Here is a 21992-nt window from a genome sequence, read left to right as displayed (position 1 = left end):
GTGCCAATGTATATGTGATAAGATGTTTGACTGTTGAGAATGCAAGCCAAAACTGGAGCTAAAATTAGTAAACACACAGATTTGTGCATAAAGATACATTATACAGGAGCTAAATCTGTGTATCATAACTTCTTTAGCATGAAGTACAAACGAATCCCTTATAATTTCAACAAAAAATGTCTTTGAACTTTCTAACCCATTAGAAAAACACCTCGATTTTATTTCATTGTGAAATCTGATCACCTTCAGATATTTCAATTCCAGAAGAATGAGAAGAATGCTATGTATATTTTATCGTCTTACCATGTATACACTTGTCGACAAAAAACCCCAATTAATTGGTGTATAGTAATCTTGAAATCAATTCTATCAGCTATGTTTGATAATACATATTTTCTCGATTATCAGGGCTATATATTAAAATTACATTCCAATAGACTCTTACATCAAACAACTTGTCAGTGGTGCAGGACGAAGGACTCGGCAAGGGACAACGTATAGTCATTCGGATAGGACAAAAAACAAGGTTCTGAGTAAAGAGCCTTTGATAGTTCACCTCAAAGCACACTGCATGGTGTATGCCCGTCTTCATTAAGGGGCGTCAAACACGATTTCATTTCGCCCCAATCATTAATAATATATTTTAACCTTACCAAAGTTGGAAGTGAGTCTTAATGTAAGCGACCTGCCGTTAGACGTGTTCTAGGGGCCCAATCCGAAAACAAAAATTGACATATTTTTTCAGAATAAATAAAATTTGCATCCACTAAAAATATAATGGTCTACATGCGAGAAATGAAATGAAATGATGTTTAACGTCCTACTGTTCTGCTCCTAACCTGGGCTAATGAAGACGGGCATACGCCATACATTGTGCTATGAGAGAAATTTTGCCCGGGCAACGGCGATACGGCCTACTCTTATATCGAATTTCAACTGCCAAGGGATCTTTACGTGCACGCCAATGTGTACACGGGAACTTGGTTTTTCGTCCCATCAGAACGACTAGACAGCTGTCCTTGTCAGGCTCTCCGTCCTGCATCACTGACAAGGGGAAACCACGCCGGAAAAATAGGGATGAACTTTCTCGGCCAATGCAGGGATCGAACTCCCGACCTCCAGGCTAGCGAGCCAGCGTCTTACCCACTTAGCCACGTGATCCCCTACATCCGAGAAATAAAATATTCTATGAGCAGAGTGCGTTATAGGCGAGTCAAGCTAATTTCGTTATCTCGTCATGCCACGTATCCTTCCTCGCTACGCGAAGCCCAAGGAAAGCAATTGTTTCGAGGCCCCAGAGCTCCCCAGATCTTTTCAGAACCTGTAGACTATTACACTGTAAAATAATCACTGAATAAATATATCATCGACACATGTATCACAAATTTTATTGAGTGGTTGAATCACAGCATTGCATTCATTAACAATATATAACAAATAAATAAATTAATTCAATAAATAAACAAAACATAACTGTAATGATCACAGGAAATTAAATATCACAAAATAATGGGATTTCACACATATTAAAGATGCATTATGTAAGAGCTAAATCTGCCCATTATCTAGACATTTATTCACATGACAAACCTATAATCAACTCTCTAGATCATCGCATGGTGGAGATTTAAATAGATTAAAACAAGGTCCCTATTTATTAATTTAATTTAATTTAAAAATGGCAAATCGAGGCTAAATCACTAGTAAGGTTGCAACGATAATAAACAAATAATGCCATATCTTGTAAAAGCGTAAATCGATCAGAATAAAGTAATTTGAATGAAATTTTAATTCATTTGCCATCATCTATTTTTGAACTATTATAGCAAGAACGGCCAGTTCTTTATCTAAATCTTACATAATGTATCTTTAAGTATTATAACATGCATAGAAAATATCCCTATATCGGTTAAAATAAAGTGTTGAATTAAATTAGATCTAAAAAAAATTATCAATCCTTGATGGACACTCCGGTCGAATATTGTGATGTTTGGACTTTAAGAATGGTAATATCAGCAACCTGTTGAATTGGATTTGCTACGATCTGGACATTTTGAAATTCTATAATGAAATTGTAAGTGATAGATAATGATCGAAGACTGTCCATTATGTAAATAGAAAGAACAACTGAGGGGCATTAGCATCATAGAGATACAAGTACTGTATAGTTTTCTAAAAGAACAAGCCACAAAATAATGGATATATGCACATGTTCATGAATGCATGTGACAAAACACTCCAGTCATACAATGCAAGCATACACAGACAGTCCAAAATATTCGACATGGAGATGACATGTTTATAACAGTAACACAGTCGAAAACAAATATTAATAATGAGAATATATGTGATAAGCATTTGGATACTCATTACATTGGTAATGTACTCGATATTTGATCTTTGGGTTATAAACACACATGGTTCAGTTTATATACCTATATTTCAAGTTATGACCTGTAAAGTGTCCACAAAGAAAATGTGAAAATGTGGGCGTATACAAACGTATCACCGATATAGTGCCGAACGTACTATTAAACGAAAGTGTGACATATAACGGACGGATTTAAGTGGAATTCTTTATGTCGACAAACACGTAAAATCAACATTCGGTCATGTGACATTTCGGTAACTATGAGGTTTTAAAGTAATTTCATGTTCTGTAATTTAATTTGTTCAGAGAATTATCCCAAAATACATGTTCATTTTTCAGATAAGTCTCTTTTATTGGTAAACATGTCCATTATTTTCAATAAATAATGGACAGTTTTATAAATAATAGACGATTGTTTAAGAAAAGCGTACATTCTCCTATATACTAGTTAAAAACATCAAAGGGTGACGTCATATCTATGTTTTAATCTTATTTAAGTAGTTTGTTGCCAGATTGCAAATAATATCAATCTTTATTCCACCAAATTTAATACACCTCTCTCTATTTATCACTTGTATTGGTTAAATTGTATCAGAATTCTTTACTGGGTAGTCAGGTTAATACCTTTCATCAGATTGTCAAGTCTAGGGCGTGGTTTTACCTACAATAATAAACAATTTATACTATAACGGTAGTAAATTTATATTTGTTGATACACAACCTACAACTATGGTCTATTGTTTATATCCACCCACAACAGGTAATAATTAGTTATCAATGAATAAATTAGGTTAATTAATCACCTGGTACAGGTGTAAACAATCTGATAACGATTGATTAGTATATTATACATGTATATTATCTTATATATATAATCTATACTATAATTGAAATACATGTAGTGACATGAGGGATGCCAAAGTAAGATACATCCTTCAAATAATCCACTACCAAAAGCTATGTTTCTTATTAATAAAGTAAAGATGTTTCCACTAAACCAAAGTAGGATAGTGGAGAGGGTCAAACTAGTCTACTAAGAAGAAATCTACGAAACCTGAATTGTCGGCAATATCACTTTGGTGGAAGCGGACCTTATATAAAGATATTTCAAACACACAAACCCGAATAGTATGATCAGAGTAAATGCTATGTTTTTTATTAATAAAGGGGAGAACTTCCCACTAAACCAATCCATGGCCAGATGATGCAAATGGAAAGATTGAAAAATCATATTTTCGTCTCCCCTAAGTCTTGTCTGTGATATCACTTTTGTGGAAGCAGTGTTAAAAAAAACTAAGCTACTCCATATATAAACTACATTATAATACAATGACAAGCCATTACCATGCAAGATACGCCCACACTGTGCAAAAGATGGACGGAGAACTAGGAAAATCAATAATATTCCAATGCCTCACATTGAATTAGAAAAAAAATGTTAAATACTGTAGCCTCTATCACCATCACAATATGGGCGTATAAAAATGAAGATACAAATAAATAGAAATAGTGCACCCAGGGAAAGGGAGAGAAATGGGGTTTGTGCAGGGTAGTAACTAGCTCAGAGCAACGAGGGGGGGGTTGGTGTCAAGTGTTCTCAGGGGTGCTGTAAAATTGACGGACAATGTATATCTATTGTTTTTATGGTAGACAATTTTTTTCAGTCATTAGACTAACCTGATTATTATGTTTATAATGCTGATCTAACTCAAATAGTGGTATAACTGATGGACGACCATGAGCACATTGAAATGGTAAATCACATTTAGACAGAGCTGTAATTAACTCCTGACATTGTCTTTTAGATAAATTATCATTAAATTTAATAGCACCTGAAAATTAAATAATACTTTAAAAAACATTTTCCAAAGAAAATCATTAATTTTGCTATAGATGTGCTTTAACTTTATGGAGCCATGGTGGCCTATTGAGTATGGTGCTGGCTCACTAACCATTCCTGGTTTCTCCTTGTCAGTGGTGTAGTAAGAAGGGCATAGGTGTCTAGTCCTTCAGATGGGATAAAAAAAAATCGAGGTCCACCTGTACATATACATGTACATAAAAGACCCTTGGCCATCTTTATTATTCCGGTTGGTGCAGACAAGTAGGACATTAACCCAACCAATATGTACACTGGGCCTTGGCTTTTTGTCCCAACCTAACAACTAGACACTGTTCCTTGCCAGGTCTTCTTCCTGGACCACTGACAAGGGGAAACAACGCTGAGGAACTTTCTCGGCCTGTCACCTCCAGATTAGCAAGCCAGCGGTCTAACCCACTGAGCCACCGTAGTTCCCACGGAGTAAAAACGTCAAATAGATAAGTTAGATTTAATTTTTTTTATATTTGGAGAAAATATACAACAACAGTACTGATCTACCTTTACAAGCTTTTGTAGCTAGTATTTTATGTAGAGCAAGAGGTAACCTTCTTCTAGCACCACTTGTATTCTGTAGATACTATAATTATACATGTAATAATTTAATTCATTTACTTTTATGACATTTATTAAACATACATTATGCAAGAGCTAAATCTGCCTATTGCAGGTCTTTGTTTAGGCCTGAAATGTTATATAAATTATTAATTAGACATTAATTAACTTATCCAGACCATAATCAACTCTCGATGGCATCGCTAGCCAGCGATATTTACTGGATTAGGATCCGATTTGCTGCTCAACTTTCATTCATGATTTAATCACGAAATGGATAATCGAGACTATGTTTTTTATCCTACCGAATTTGGTAATGATGAGCAAGGCTAGGTCGAAAATTCAGTCGCTAAAATCTTTGTTTAGAGTGGATAAATTTGACTGAAATTTTCAGCAAATCGCCTTTACATTGTCTAGTTTTTAACTATTATATAGAGAACTGCCATCTCTTTATCTAATCTCCCATAATGTATCTTTAATTCATTTACTTTTATGACATTTATTAATGATGTACTTTCGTATAGTTCAGATATCTTCACTGATATTGATTTTATATTGTTCTCAATATTTGGAATCGTAAACATTACTATAAATAGACTTGCATCAGAGGGGTATTGTTTGTTTACAACTCTGGCCTACCTAGCTACCAGGTTAACAGACTGAAGAAGAGACAAATTACAAAACTCTGAAATCTGCTCACATCAAACCGGTTCTAAAGTCACTACACTTGGCTCCCTATTGAATACTGCATAAAATTCAAAATTCTATGTATGGTCTATAAATGCATAAATAATGTTGCCTCAGACTATCTTACTGATCTCATAAAACGGCAAGATTCTGAACGTCATAGACGATCGACGAGTAAAGAGATCCTAAAATTGCCTGCATCAAACCTAGTTACCTATGGTGATCGAATGTTTAGTATTGCTGCTCCAACTTTGTGGAATGACAAACACTTGATCATTTCTATCAAAAGTGCCAAAACATTACTTAACTTTAGGAAAAAGTTAAAAACACACCTGTTTCAACAAGCTTATCCCGAATGACACTAGAAGCACTAAGAGCACACCTCGGCATGGAATAGGTGCTATATAAATAACTTTATTATCATTATTACCAAATGTCTACTCCATTTGTTTTCATGTTGCATATCTAAATTAAACATGAGTGTATAGTTTTTTTGCCATATATGAACAATTTCTATATTATTTCACTAAATCGATAGAATTTACATCAATTATCAACTTAACTCCTCACTTTCAGTTTACATGAATTTGTATTCAAAATAAAAACATAAATAAACAAACCTCAACATGCTCAGAGATGAGTTCCTGAAAAATAGAATGTAAATAATAAGTTGAGCAACTTTGGTCTGGATAATCAGGTACATACTGTCTATGTTGTATTGACAATAACATTAGCTAAACCCACACCAGAACTTTGAAATATTGCACAGAGAGAGAGAGAGAAATGGGGTTTAAGGTCCATTCGGCACAAACTAGGTCATTTCAGGACTAACATATGGTTTAATTTTATTTCATTAATTCGCTTGCGCGTAGCGGTCTTTAACAGTGGGAGGAAACCGGAGGACCCGGAGAAAACCCACAAGGTTGGACAGGCGACCCTACTCCTTGTCACGTACAACCGGGGAATCGAAACCACGCCAGTTGACTCAATGACAGACTTTATGGTACAGCGCACACGTGCTAACCATTCAGCCATCCAACCCCCCTGAAATATTGCAACTTTATTGGAATTATGAAATAAAAATTGGTCGTCTTATTACTTTTTAGCTGGTTAAACTCGCTACAATTCAGTGGAGATTGAGGAAATATTACAGCCTTTTTTATTAAAGACATGATATTAATTGTATATATGAAATGAATTAGTGCATTAATCTTAGTTCAATGCAGGGTTCTTAATCCATTTAGAAAGAAACCGGCCAGAATTGGGTCTAAAGGGGTCAATGGTAGGAAATAGGGTAATTAAGCTCCCATTCCCAATGAAAGATCAAAATAAAACATTGCATTCCCCAAACAACAAACAAATGCCTACCAGCACCATTGCAAGGGAAGCCATACCCACCAGGAAATTTATAAAAGAAATCTATGCAACTATGGTATGTGGAGCATTTACAAGGTATCAGACATTACAATATCTCATAACATCATAAAAATCTGAATTTTGATCAATTCCAGGAACTTTTTGTTAAAAAATATCTTGTAAACTACCTGATATTGAGCATTTATCAGTAAGTAGACCGAGGGATGGGAATGATGACAATATACTCCCCACAGGAATAGCAGGTGTGTTAATATTATTCCTAAAATACAACAATACCTGAACAAATTCTGTAGCTATTGATCTTTTACCTCTCTTGAGTTCGTTAGCCTCTCTTTCAACTATACAAGCAGGTATCGTATGTAGCTTTATCTGATTTCTATTCTTGTCATTACCTGAGAATTTTATACCTACAAAAATATATTACATGTGAATTTTATACCTGCAAAAATATCTTACATGTGGATTTTATACCCACTAAAATATATCACTATATCACATGTGAACTTTATACCTCCAAAAATATATTACATGTGAACTTTATAACCACTAAAATATATATTATATGTGAACTTTACACCTCCAAAAATATATTATACCTGATCTTTATACCTACAAAAATATATTACATGTGAACTTTATGCCTCCAAAATATATTATACCTGATCTTTATACCTACAAGAGTATATTACATGTGAACTTTATACGCACAAATATATAGGGTTCACACCTTTGCCCAGGTATATCATTTTCTAAAAGTTAGCAATGTGCACACATTACAGGGTCCCTTATTTTCCTATTTGATCCAATTAATTAAACATACATTCCTTCACACCAGTTTTAATTATTAAACTCAATATTTCCAGGAATACCAATATTATATGTTTTATTTCCAGGAAGACCAATATTATATGTTTTATTTGATAATTTCTCTGCCTCACCTATTCGTTGGAATTCCTGTTGAAATGAGTTAACTACTCGTACTATTTCTGGTGTCAGATCTAGAGATATAGGTGGTGTTACATCTGATCTCTTTATTACATCACAATCATCATCTTCAAATAATTCTATAATACATATACAAAATATCTCAACATCATCTTCAAATATACAAAATATCTCAACATCATCTTCAAATAATTCTATAATACACATACAAAATATCTCAACATCATCTTCAAATAATTCTATAATCTATACTACACATTTTCAGACAACTGAAATGGTGTGAGTACGATCGTGATGTAATCAAACACAATGAATATTTCAGCTGTCATGGTAGGTTGAAATATTTTCTGATGCAGCCCGCACATGCGTTGTAACCCGAAATCCCCCATTTCACTCGATTGTCACTATATTTGGAATTGTGAGAATTCAATTTCGGAATGTTTAATCAAATATCCCCTAAATGTTTTAAAAGTACAGAACCTACCTACTATTTTACATTTAATTAATCAAATAATCCTTTCTGGCATGGTATCCCCTTGTCAGTGGTACATTACTGAGGGTCTGATAAGGAACAGTGTCTAGTCATTCAGATATGACTAAAAACTGAGGTCCCATGTACACATTGGCATGCATGTAAAAGAACCCTTGATAGTTGAAAAAAATGAAATGAAATGGGGTTTAACGTCCTACTGTTTTGCTCCGAACTGGGCTAATGAAGACGGGCATACGCCATACAGTGTGCTATGAGGGTAATTTTGCCCGAACAGCGGCACTACAGCCTACTCTTATATCGAATTCCAACTGTCAAGGGATCTTTTACGTGCACGCCAATGTGTACACGGGACCTCGGTTTTTCGTCTCATCCGAATGACTAGACAGCTGTCCTTGTCAGGCCCTCCGTCCTGCATCACTGACAAGGGGGAACCACGCCGGAAAATCTGGATGAACTTTCTCGGCCAATGCAGGGATCGAACACTCGACCTCCAGGCTAGCGAGCCAGCGCCTTACCCCCTTGATAGTTGAAATTCAAAATAATAGTAGGCCGTATCGCACACTGTATGGCGTATGCCCTTCTTTATTATCCCAGTCAGAACAGAAAAGTTGGATGCTAAATCCCATTTCATTTTATTAAATAATCCAAGACTGATAACATACTAATAAATATACCAACCTGCCGTAAATTGTTCTAAGCGAACTCGTTCATGAGCAGCATGTTGATCCATCATAACTAATAGATTAGGGGCTGAAATAAAAGTCAAACATTACATATTGTACCATAGACAGTGATCAATTTAACAAAAACAGATGAAATAACATAGTGATTGGCAGTCAAAAAATTTGAACTTAGACAGAGTTTCTATTTTCTGAAATTGATAAACTAGACTAATAGACATCCTTCTTAATATATTAAAAAAAGGTAAACACTGATAATTGGAATTTAAAGACTTGATGCATCATTTAGGACGATAGGAATCTCATGTAAACTACAATATTGTAAAAGTTTAAAGTTACAATTTCATATTTTTAAGTTATATATTTAAAATGTATTAAAATAAAGCCCTAAAATAGATGGTATCTATAAACAGTCCTATCTTGTTAAAGAATAATCCTATTAATCCTATAATTCACTATTGCCAGTTGAGAAATTGGCAAAAATATCATATTTTCAACTTCAAATTCAAACGTTTGAAGATAGCTATTCCATGGTGGGGAATAGGAAAACAAGGGAGGTAATTGGGAGGTAATTGCGTTATTATTTCCAGTGTGAAGATTTTTAAGTGTGAGAAAGATAACCTATGATCGTATAATAGTGAGTTGACAACCTATTGAGCAAAAGACATAGAACTAATTATGTTTTGACTTTCTTAGAAAATATGAAATTGTAACTTTAATTTCTAATAGGAATATCAGTCCAAAAATTGTTAAATTCCGTTATATATTCACAAGGTTATGATCAATTGTATTTTCATTGATCTATGCTGCTTGAGAGTAACGAGATGCTTACATCTTTTATTGGTAGCAGAGAAACTCGATGGGCCCAGTTTAGATCTGACTGAATCCAAGTCGGGAGGTTATCCAATTTTGGTATTTTTATTTTGTTTTCTTAATTGAATGTTAAATAATCAATCTGATTACATGATCAGTGTGTATTAAGCCATAACAAATTTGTAATAAAATCAATATATATTTTGAAAAGGTTTAATATATTGAGGATATTTGTCGTTTTAGAGTGAATAACATATTTTATTTCATCGAGAAGCAAGCAAACTTATATTTTCACGAATGCGTAACATGAGTGAAAATATAAACGTTTTCTTGCTTCGAGATGAAATAAAATATGTTATTCACGACAAAACGACAAATGTTCTATTTATTTTATGATTTTACAATCATTTTAGGTAAAAACAACATGGACTACTGCTAGCCACTGGAATAACACTTTTATTTCACTGATAAAACGCGGTATTCCACTACTGATCATCAAATAAAGTAACTTACTTGTTGCAGATGTATTACTAGGTGTAGATATTAAACATGCTATAAACTTGATATCAACTTGTCCTAATACCTGATAATAATAATTAATCTAATTAACAATATAAGTAAACGTAGATAAAAATAAACTCGTCCTCTCATTTCAAATATATATCTCTATTACTTAAACATGCATTATGCAAGAGCAAAATCTGCTTATAACAAATCTTTCTTTAGGCCTGAAATGTTATCTAAATTATCAATTAGACATTAATTAACTTATCCAGACCATAATAAACTCTCGATGTCAAGGCTAGCCTTCGATGTAGGCTGGATTAGATTCCTATATTTCTAATCATAAATTTTCTACAATTTAACAACAATTTGGATATTTGTATGTGGAAGGAATCCATTTCAATTAATCAAAATGACTATTATATAATTTTAATTATATTAAAATAGAGTAATTATATACTACCTCTATACAAGATAACATATCTTTAGTAAATATATTATTATACCATTAATACATTAAGTATATATACTACCTCTATACAAGATAACATATCTTTAGTAAATAGACTATTTTATTATATCATACCTCCATACAAGATAACATATATTTAGTATATCCTACCTCTATACAAGATAACATATCTTTAGTAAATATACTATTATACCATTAATACATTCAGTATATATTCTACCTCTATACACGATAACATATCTTTGGTAAATAGACTATTAAATTATATCATACCTCCATACAAGATAACATATCTTTAGTATATCATACCTCTATACAAGATAACATATATATATACTACCTCTATAGTATATATACTACCTCTATACAAGATAACATATCTTTAGTATATCATACCTCTATACAAGATAACATATATATATACTACCTCTATAGTATATATACTACCTCTATACAAGATAACATATCTTTAGCAAATAGACTATTATATTATATCATACCTCCATACAAGATAACATATCTTTAGTATATCATACCTCTATACAAGATAACATATATATATACTACCTCTATAGTATATATACTACCTCTATACAAGATAACATATCTTTAGTATATCATACCTCTATACAAGATAACATATATATATACTACCTCTATAGTATATATACTACCTCTATACAAGATAACATATCTTTAGCAAATAGACTATTATATTATATCATACCTCCATACAAGATAACATATCTTTAGTAAATATAATCTGATGTAAAGACTGATAGGATTTTAATCCTGGTCTACTTGTATGTTGTACTTCAGCATTTACGGTTGACTGAAATTAACAAAACAGACAGTGTATGCAAAAAAAAAAATATGTGTCTTTTTTGCCAAAATAGTTTTCACTTGGGAAAGTATCATGAATTATAGTAATATATTTTGTTAAAGAATATATCAGGGGAGGTAAATACAACAAACCTGAACAACTCTTTCACAAATTGGATTCTCCCATGATTCAAACATGTCATTAACACTTGTTTTTCCTGAAATAAAAAACAGGTTTGTTTCTTTCAAAATTACACTAATAACCATAAATATTTTGACAGAACAAATCTCAATTTCAAACAAAAGAGAAAAAAAAATAACTAAAAGATTATTTTAATGTTTTGTATCGATAATAAAATTTAATCTTTCGTAAAGTCACCAATCATTATTTGAGGAATTTTTGATCCCTTGCCTGCTACAGTATTCTGACAGTGCAATCTTTGAAAGGAGTATCAGTGCAAAACCGGTTGAATTCATTAATGAATAAAAGATATCGCAACATTTGGCATCTGTTGTACTAGTTGTAGATGAAATAAACAAGCCAGTGCCACCTTTAAGTGTTGCATGAAATTTTTAAATGGGCAACAGGTTTCAATCCTCGTGTTGGCAGAGCAGGTCATTCATGATTTATCAGTCTGGTTTCCCCATTTCAGTGGTGGAATGAAAAGGCACCAATACATTTGGATGGTATGAAATATTTACCTGGATCAACAGAACTGTCGTCTGATGTTTTACTTCTCCATTTTATAAACTTGTCTTCACTGTCATCAAAATGTTGTGTTATCATATCCTGTAGTTTCTCACTCTCATTTATATCTAAGCTTAATACAGACTCCTTTGTCTCAGTTATCTTGTCCTTAGGTTTGTTATTTTCTAAAAATATTTAAATACATGAAGAATGAAAGAACCAAAACCTCTATGCATAAAATTAAAAAAGCATTCCCAGTATACTATAGTAACTATCTAAACCTTTTCAAAGAATTTTCCAGCATGGTTTCCGAGAGAGAGAGAGAGAAAATGGGGTTTAACTTCCACTCGACACAAACTAGGTCATCTGGGGACTAACACATGGTTCAATTTTATTTCAATAATTCGCTTAAGCGTAGGGTTCTAAAGCAGTGGAGGGAAACTGGAGGACCCACGAGGTTGGACAGGCAACCCTACTCGTTGTCATGTACAACCGGGGAATCGAAACCACACCAGCTGACTCAATGAAAGACCTTATGAGCATGGTTTCCCCTTGCCAGTAGGTGCAGTTCTTCTCTGACTGGACTAATGAAGATGGGCATACAGCATACAGTGTGCTATGAGGGAATTTTTTTCTCGAACAGTGGCGCTACTGCCTACTCTTATATCTCTTACCAACTGCCAAGTGTTCTTTTAAGTGCATAACAATATATACATACACAGAACCTCATTGTTTGGTCCCATCCAAACGACTAAATGTTGTCCCTTTCTAGGGACTGAATCTTGCACCACTGCCAAGAAGAAAGCATGCCGGAAAATCCAGATGAACTTTTTTGGTGGTCAACTCAGGCATTGAACACAGAACCGCCAGGTTAGCAAGCTAACCTCTTACTCAATGAGCCACCGTGGCTCCCCTTGATAGGACAAAAAACCAAGGGGAGAGAGAGAAATGGGGTTTAACGTCCACTCGACACAAACTAGGTCATTTCGGGACTAACATATTGTTTAACTTTATTTACATAATTCGCTTGCGCGTAGGGGTCTTTAGCAGTGGGAGGAAACCGGAGAAAACCCACGAGGTTGGACAGGCGACCCTACTCCTTGCCACGTACAACCGGGGATTCAAAACCAAAAAACCAAGGTCTCATGTACATACTGGCAATAGTGCCGCTGTCCGGGCACTGTATGGTGTATGCCCATGTTCATTAGCCCAGTCAGTGCTCATTTCATTTAAGCATATAAAACAATTTTTATTGTACCTTCTTTTGTTATATTTTTTTGTAATTTCTTCCATTCTGTTTCATAAATAGAATTTCCAGTGTGACGATTAACATAGATCTGTTTACCTAAAATGTATTTGATAAATTCTAGTTGATGTCAAATAATTATCTCCCCTTCAATTACACAATAAAAATGTAAATGTACAAATGTCATCCAATCTGCATTTATAGCAGACATCCAAAGATTCATTTCAAAAGCCATAGATTAATTAATATATAACCTCTGATCTTTCTACCTCAAGATTCAATTAAAACTGTTATAAATCATCTTGAGTCAACTGGCATGGTTTCAATTCCCGGTTGTTGTGACAAGGAGTAGGTGCGTCTGTCCAACCTCGTCGGTTTTCTCCAAGTCCTCCGGTTTCCTCCCACTGCTAAAGACCCCTACGCGCAAGCAAATTATTGAAATAAAATTGAACCTTATGTTAGTCCCAAAATGACCTAGTTTGTGTCGGGTGGACCTTAAATCCTCATTTGAACTGGCATAGAGCTAGCTTTTGAATATGTATAGTCTATATTAATTTGAGTGACAATTAGCAGTGAAATTAGCGAGTTTAAATAATGAGGTGACTGTAACATCAAGTATCCACAGAAATTCTGTTTCCATAATAAGTGTAGCAAAGGTTAAAGATACATTATGTAAGATTTAGATAAAGAGCTAGCCATTCTTGCTATAATAGTTTGAAAATAGATAATGCAAAATGAATAATTTGAAAATTGCATAATGTATGTTTAATAAGGTGATAGTGCTCGTAAAGAGTGCTTTCAAAATATTGTCAAAGTATAGCAAAACAATCTATAGTACAGATGAAACAAAAAGAAAGGTAATAAGTAAATACAATAACCTGTATTATCATCTTTCATTTCAATCCACAATGTTTGAATATATTCTACATCACTTGCTATCAGTTGTAAAGTATTTCCCTCACTGTTTGACATTTCAACATCTAAATCTTTAATTTCTTTAATTTCACCACCCACTGTCATATTATTTCCTAAATCATCAGACCTACACATGGTAACTTTCTCTTCAAGGGATTCAGTCGTTTTCTGTTCCACAACATTTGGTTCAAGAACATCCTGTTTAGATTTATTAGCTCTGTCGTTGGTAGGTAAAGTCTTACTGTTATCCAGTTCACATTGGTTTTTGGGAGATTTGTCCGAAATATCTGATAATATGTCTGTTATGGAGTAAGAATCTGTCTGTAATGGAAACGTTTCTATTTGTCCACATGGTATACTGGTACTCTCTCTTTCAAGACTACTTTGTACATGATCTGTCAATAACACTTGATCAACATTAGTAGAACTCAGATTTTCTTCTAAAATAGTGGAAAATGACTGTTCAGTAGCAGACGGCATTGAGTAGCCATCTTGTTTTTCAGTATCGCTCATTAAAATACTCTTCTCTTTTTGACTCTCCTTGACAATTCCAAAACTAAAACATTGGCTCTCATAATTTTGGAGCCTGTCAATGTCATTCTCTGTCTGGACCTCTTCAAAAACGTGTGCTTCAAAACCTTGAGATGATTTAATATCATTTTTCTCTGTTTCTATAGTCAAATCACAATCCGAGCATGAGGTGAATGACTGAGAAATACTCTGGTTTTTCTCCTCAACAGGCTTGCTTGAACAGGTAGTCAAAAGATTAATAGCTTTGTCTGAGGTAGCTCTGAAGGAGGTAAAGGCGTTCCGCATGCTGTGATCAAAAACTGGCAAAGGCACTTTGAAATTTCTGTCATTGTCTTTACTGGTACTGCTTTTCAATAATGAAGATTCTTCAATGCTTACATATGAAGTTGAAGCAGCATTTGGTTGCAGGTTTTCATGGGTTTGAGATGAATAAGAAGGTACCTGAGAAGAAAGCATCTGTTGGGGCTGATCAGATTCTGTTGAACTGTCTCCAGACTCCATTTTTTTAAGCAGTGAACGCACTTGAATAAATGCTGTCCTTGGTGTCATCACAAATGATTCGGATGTCATAAATTTTGACTTTTTAGGCACAGAGGATCCATCTGCTGCAGCAAGATTTGTTCGCTTACTCAAAGAACTTTTTGTTTTATTAATATAACCTGCTTCGCTATGACAAAAGTTGTTGTTAAAATTTGTGGTATGCAATTCTCCATTAGTTTGCAAGTTTCCACTATCTATTTGTCGACCAAATAAACCTCCAAAAGAAGCACAAGTCACTAATTTATTAGTACATTGGTCACATCTGACAGTGTTTTTCCTTGGTGCATTGAATGCTGGTTCCTTTAATAGGCCATTCGAATTCGCATCTCTTCCCTCTTCTAGTTCTGTGGTTACAGTTGTCTGGTTCAATTTGTTTCTTTTCCTGAATTTATCTAAAGAACTGGATATTTTTTGCTGACGTTCATCTTGGATCAATGTTATCTGATGTCTTTCCTTCAACTTAGCACTTATCTTTTGAGCAGCAGTGAGTTTTACATGTACATCATCATTATTTGGTGTTGTGTTGGGTCTTAGTTTCCTTATGGCCGACTCTGCAGCTACGTTTTTGGTGGGAAGAGATATAAATTTACATTTGTCTTCCTTTAAATCGTTTTTTTGAGTTTTAGTTGATTTTTCACTTCTTCTGGTTTCATTTAAGACCTTATTTGGTAGTGGATCTTCTGACTGTTCGTTTAAATCATCTTCACTGTCATTATCAGAGGTGGTGTTAGTAAGAGTACTGGATGAACTAGACTTCACATTTCTGTAATATGTTTCTTTGTTACCAGCTGATATTGGAATCTCATCTTCGGATGTAAATTCTTTATCGCATGGTGTAATTTGCAGTTGAAGTTTATCTGCAGCCTCTTCTAATGCTGTCTGACTGTTTGATTCTATAACTGACACGTTTACATTATTATTAACCTCCACTAATGGTTGATCGTTTACTTCTTCCATATTGGTTTCAGTTCTGTCCCTGCTGCTACTAGCAACAGGCTGCCTTTGAACAGTTTTTGAAAACAAACTATTATTAGTATTATATGTGCTTATTTCGAGATCTTCACTACGCTTATTTTCATCCTTATCCTCAATCTGCATTTTTGATATCTCATTATCATCAGGTGTAAAAGGTGTGTTTTCTTCAGAGTTTGACATATTGGTATTTTCAGGGATATCTACAGATTTCACAATAGTGCTTAGTAGATTTTCAGCCTTTAAAAAATTCATAACCAACTCATCGACGGCATTAGTTAACGTGTCCCAGTCTTTAAATTCCACTAAAGTTTTTCGGGGGTCAAAGGTGATATCGTAGGAATTATAAGGACACTTTACATTAATGACAAAGATAGAATATTTATCTCCATATTTAAGTGGACTTTTAATTGGGGTTCCATTATTCTTCCATTCTCCTCTTTTCTTTCTGAATAAAAGACAATTGGACATGGCTTTGGTTACCATTTTATGTACTTTCGTCTTGAGAACCAGACGGCCATTAACATAAACAAATTGAAGATTCTTTTTATTATGGCCATCCTTACTTATATAACCTTCAAGTCTGAAACAATCTTTCGTCAATGCTACAGGTTTCAAAAATTTAGATAGTCCACCACCAAATAGGTACATAAAAGCTGTTAAAACGCTGTTACTTTTCTGCGTCTGCAACAGAACATGACCCGTTGCATCATTTCTTAAACTGAAACTTATACTTGGGTTCATTAAAGCAATACCCTCCACTCTATACCGTATCCTTTCTAATTCTAAGCCATCAATGATGTTTAGCTGTCTGACAGGTAGATTATAAAAAAGGTTATGGACGGTGATTGTGGTTCCGGGACAAGGTCGTGGATATTTGGAGTCCACAACATCCACACCTTTGCCATGTTTGAAAAGTTTACAGTAGGTGATTGAAGATTGTCGTGAGCGGGAATGTATCTCTAAGGCTGTAGAAATATCTCGTAAACTGGCTAAAGCTTCTCCTCGATATCCAAAATATTCCAGATTATCTAAATCTTCTAATTTGTGACATTTACTTGTGGAATACCTGCAACATAAATCATAACAGTTTGAAAGTAATAGTCCACATAAGGCACCTATCGGATAATGTTAGGCATAAATTTAGACTTTGTCAGGCATACCTCCTTGACCTTGGGTGTATGTCATTGTGTCTAGCACAGATTTATTGTCTGTTCTATTTTCTAATTGATATTTATAATAATTATGTCTGGCACATGTTCATTAGTGCCTGCCATTTTGTCAGATACAACTAATATCATTATTTCCAGACCTAATAAACTAGATTATCCAGATCAACCATATCTCTGATGAACGATGTGCCTTGATCTTTCCTCAGTTCAATTTCCAAATGTTTAATCAAGTGTCCCCATATATTGGCAGCTCAATATGCAGACTCAAGGGGAATAACTCTTTAATCAAAACAAATTATTGGGGTTTGGGGTACTTCTTGTTTCACATTATATTTTTCAATAGTTTTAACTGACAAACTGACACAAAACAATTGCTTGACAAAATCTGTATATTTGTAACATGGACATATTTTTAATGTACATACATGTATGTATACTGATTCAAATTTGTCCTCTCTTCTGATGTACTGGTAATACTCATATAAACGTATGATTTGCTTATACATTTCGGTAGTTAAATGACCGAGTATGATCACTATTCTAAAATCTTATGTGAACTATAACTGTTCTGAAATATTTAATACTGACCTTCGACCAACTAACTTTAAATCATCCTTTGAAATACCCACTCCATTGTCAACAATCTGTACTGTATAACATGTCATATCTACACGTATAGCAATGCATACAGCTCCAGCATCTAGTGAATTTAATACCAGTTCTTCTACACATTGTGCTACACTAGTTATAGCAATATCAGATCTTAATCTTGACTGAACATCTGATGGTAACAACTTCAACATCTTTTAAACTGTAAGATTCTACAAGAAAATATCAAAACAAAGTTATATTCTTAATCTATTTAAAGATAAATAGTAAGGTTCTTGATATATCAAAATGAAATAAAAATGGGGATTTCTAAGTTTAGATTTTGTCCTTGATCCCAAAAGGTTGAAAGGTTTTTAATCTAATTGTCTAGATTAATCTAATTGAAGCTCTGTAATACGTCTATTGGTGGATGATTCTGCTATCAAGGTTAGGTAGCAAATTTCTCAGTAAATGGAAGTGGGAAGCAACTAGTGTCTCTCGTTTTAAAAGGAGAGTCTACAGCACCGGTGTTCCAAGCCAGTAACCCATCCAAGTAGGCCTACCCAGTCTGATGTTGCTTAACTTCAGTTATCGGATGAGAACTGGAGTGTCCAACATGGCATGGCTATATTGTTATACCATTTGAAAATGAGTGGGATATAGTCACATCAGTTTGGTAGATTAATTATCCCGTTCTTTGGGTTGGGAGGTAGCGTGGATTTATGGTCATATATCATATGTGCTTTTATGGTGCAATCATGTTTATTGATCAGCAAGAAAGAAAATAAAACCAAAAGAAATGCCAAATGATGAAGACTTAATTCTAAGAGTGTAACTTTTTTCATCAGTTTAGATCTATCGTAGTGTATTTACCATTGTAAAGTTTTATAGTTTGCCTGTTCCCTTTGGCCTTTCAGTTTCTAGATTTAGAGAATATCAAAATTCATTCAAATAAGCAATTGTTTCAATTTCAAAAGAGCAGTCAAATGCAAAAATCACAAAAATTAGATTTAAAAAATTGTAGTTGTGTCCCTTCCACCAAAAATTGTGTTTTCGCCGTTCTCGAATAACCAGACGTATATAATTATATTATAATTGTTATTTATGACAAACACGACTACATTTAATTTTCCGTAGATTATCTCCCCTGATTGTATAATATCTAAAAATAGAAATTTAATCAAAACAAATATGGCGCAGTATTGTTTTGGTTTCATATGATATAAGAAAGGTTTCCTGATAAATGTTTTATATTTTCAATTAACGCCCATGTAAAAATGCCGTGGTACTTACCAATACCTGAATCATGGAAGAAAAGAGCGTGCAGATATCTTTTACAAAGATATGTCGGACATTTTCTTAAGGAAAAGTTGTCCCTTGATCAGCTGAGTGTTGATTTGTTCAGTGGTCGAGGCATAATAAAAGATCTAAATTTAGATGTAGAGGTAACATAACAGATTTGTCTTTGTACAACGTTTGTAATTTTTTAGTGAACAATTCTTGTTATTGACACAAGCGACATTATTATGTAACAGTATTTTAGTCTGAAAATGTGAAATGTCAGAGTGACATGAAAGTTTCTCCACCCTTGCTCAATAACAAACAATTGCAGTTTGTATGTACCTTATATACATGACCCTTACTGTGTACAAAGTATTAGGCTATCAAACACTAGGTCACTGTAACAAGTCTGTAACTGTAACCCCAACCCAAAATGCAACCCTGATTAAAAAGATGTGGGCCTACCATATTATTTATGAGCAATAGATGAAGCAGACGAACAATATGAGCACATTTTAATGTGGATGTATAAAAGTACAATAAAAACTATACTTTTTTTCTGATATTCCTAGGTTTATATTGTGCACAGGTTTCTATTTGAGGCGAGCAGATTGATCATCTGATACCAAACAATTTGTGAAAATTTTAATCTGTGCAAGGTGGCAATTTGTACCCAACATGTAGGGAAGACTGGGGCACATTGAGCATATCGGTACATGTACATTGAACCACCACTGGTATATCCTTAAGAAATAATATTAGGGAACCCAAGGCTACACAGAAGTGAGATATTTCTTATGCCTGTTTCTAAGTCACTGAGGCAGAAACAATGTGTTCTCAATTATTTTTGTTATCCGCAGATAGTTTTCAAAAGAGGGGTGAAAATTCACCGTTTCAACTTAATATTTTCCATACCCGTTACCCGCTTAGTCTAGGAAATTCTTGTACTTACAATCATTTCATATATGTCTTATATTAACAAGAGCTGGAACCATATTGGAATTGTTTTGAAATTTTGATCATAAAACTGTGATGGGGCAGATTGAACCACTGTCAATGGGGTACTTTGAACCTTGGTATAACGTACCCCAGTGCATTATAGTCTATGATATCATTTAATAATTTGTCATGTTATTGAAAATAAAAACAGTAGATGTTAAATGTCTGGTGTCCTATTGAATGAATATAATTAAAACTTGACGGAAGCAGTGTTTGAAACTTGACTGTGACATACAGGGGCCAAATGAATCTCCATGGCTAAAACCGCTTGTCAGCAAACTGGGGTGTTTTTGAATTTCGATTCCCCCGGTTGTATGTGACAAGGAGTAGAGTCGCCTGTCCAACCTCGTGGATTTTCTCCCGGTCCTTTGGTTTCCTCCCACTGCTAAAGACCCCTACGCGCAATCGAATTATTGAAATAAAATTGAACCATGTGTTAGTCCTGAAATGACCTAGTTTGTGTCAAGTGGACGTTAAACCTAAGATCTCCCTCTCTATACCATACATGTGAAAAAACTGGTTCAATGTGCTCCTGTCTCCCCTACACATACAGGTTGTCAAACACCTTTGTTTTTATTGTTACATACACTTGATACATTATTTGATTCAAAGAAAATACATGCATGAATAGGAAAACCAGATCTGAAATTGTAGGTAATTACAGATATCCCATAGTTTTGATGTAGGCTCTGCACGAACATATTCAGCTTCACCCTTTGCCAATGCTTGTATGGAATCAGTGAACAATCTTATTGTCACTGTATAATACTGTACAATACTATACCATGTACATGAACCAATCTACTTTGGAGTTGTCAGATTCTAAAACAATTCTTCTGAACTTAGTATCTTGACTTTTGGATTTTAGGCATTGAATGACTCATTGGAGAGTGTTAATGCTCCCATCGAAATTATAGATGGGTTTATTGGCAGCATATCTATGGCCATACCCTGGTCATCCTTACTGGCTGAGAGTATGGAAGTGGAGATAAATAGACTAGAATTAACTATTCAACTTAAAGAATGTGATGATGAAACAGGTCAGTATATGCTTAGGTGAAAAAATACAATATTTTGATGTACTGTAAGTCAAGAGAACAGAGTAAAAATTCTGGCAATTTCATGTTTTCAGCTGGCCAATACCATACATGTACATATAAATTTGTGATCCAGAATATCTTATTCAGTGAATTTTGTTTTTTTTAAATGGTTACAAATCTGGACCATTTTTATATGCATACCGTAAATGACTAATTTGACCCAAAAAATGTACCCTGTAAATGGAATTTTGACTCTGATATGTATTGTTGGTTACCACTGTGTTCATTATTTTCAACTAAACATAATCTTTTCTATAGCAATTAGAATGAATATGTTATGTTTTAGATTTTAGCTTTGCTTCTTAAAATTATTTTAGATATGTTCCTGAACACTGCCTCAATGTTCAGCAGCATGACATCAA

General features: G+C 34.0%; 1 protein-coding gene across 2 annotated transcripts; it reads right to left on the bottom strand.

The window, feature by feature from the left end:
- Nucleotides 1-1371: 1371 nt before the first annotated feature.
- LOC126821384 (DNA mismatch repair protein Mlh3) lies at nt 1372-19249 on the bottom strand. Of its 2 annotated transcripts, XM_056101421.1 has the most exons (15): nt 19124-19249; nt 18251-18483; nt 14411-17559; nt 13545-13631; nt 12301-12471; nt 11752-11816; nt 11504-11608; nt 10314-10383; nt 8986-9057; nt 7808-7933; nt 7146-7276; nt 6113-6136; nt 4752-4830; nt 4049-4203; nt 1372-3032 (listed from the first exon to the last, which is right to left on the bottom strand). In XM_056101421.1, exons 2-15 carry the CDS (start codon nt 18463-18465, stop codon nt 2973-2975), a joined length of 4509 nt encoding a protein of 1502 aa, XP_055957396.1. In that variant the 5' UTR covers nt 18466-18483; nt 19124-19249; the 3' UTR covers nt 1372-2972. The 2 variants fall into 2 exon arrangements, with proteins under 2 accessions (XP_055957396.1, XP_055957397.1); XM_056101422.1 differs by lacking the exon at nt 13545-13631.
- Nucleotides 19250-21992: the final 2743 nt, after the last annotated feature.

This window comes from Patella vulgata, chromosome 5, assembly GCF_932274485.2.
Source record: "Patella vulgata chromosome 5, xgPatVulg1.2, whole genome shotgun sequence".
Classification (NCBI taxonomy): domain Eukaryota; kingdom Metazoa; phylum Mollusca; class Gastropoda; family Patellidae; genus Patella; species Patella vulgata.
This window is presented reverse-complemented; position numbering and strand designations above follow the sequence as displayed.

What these genes read in the sequence shown, in the direction of transcription:
- LOC126821384 (XM_056101421.1), bottom strand. Translation starts at nt 18,465, where the DNA reads ATGTTGAAGTTGTTACCATCAGATGTTCAGTCAAGATTAAGATCTGAT. An exon ending in CGACAGTTCTGTTGATCCAG is followed by an intron (nt 11,817 to 12,300) that starts GTAAATATTTCA and finishes TTTTTATTTCAG; the next exon opens with GAAAAACAAGTGTTAATGAC. An exon ending in ATATGTTATCTTGTATGGAG is followed by an intron (nt 10,384 to 11,503) that starts GTATGATATAAT and finishes TATTATTATCAG; the next exon opens with GTATTAGGACAAGTTGATAT.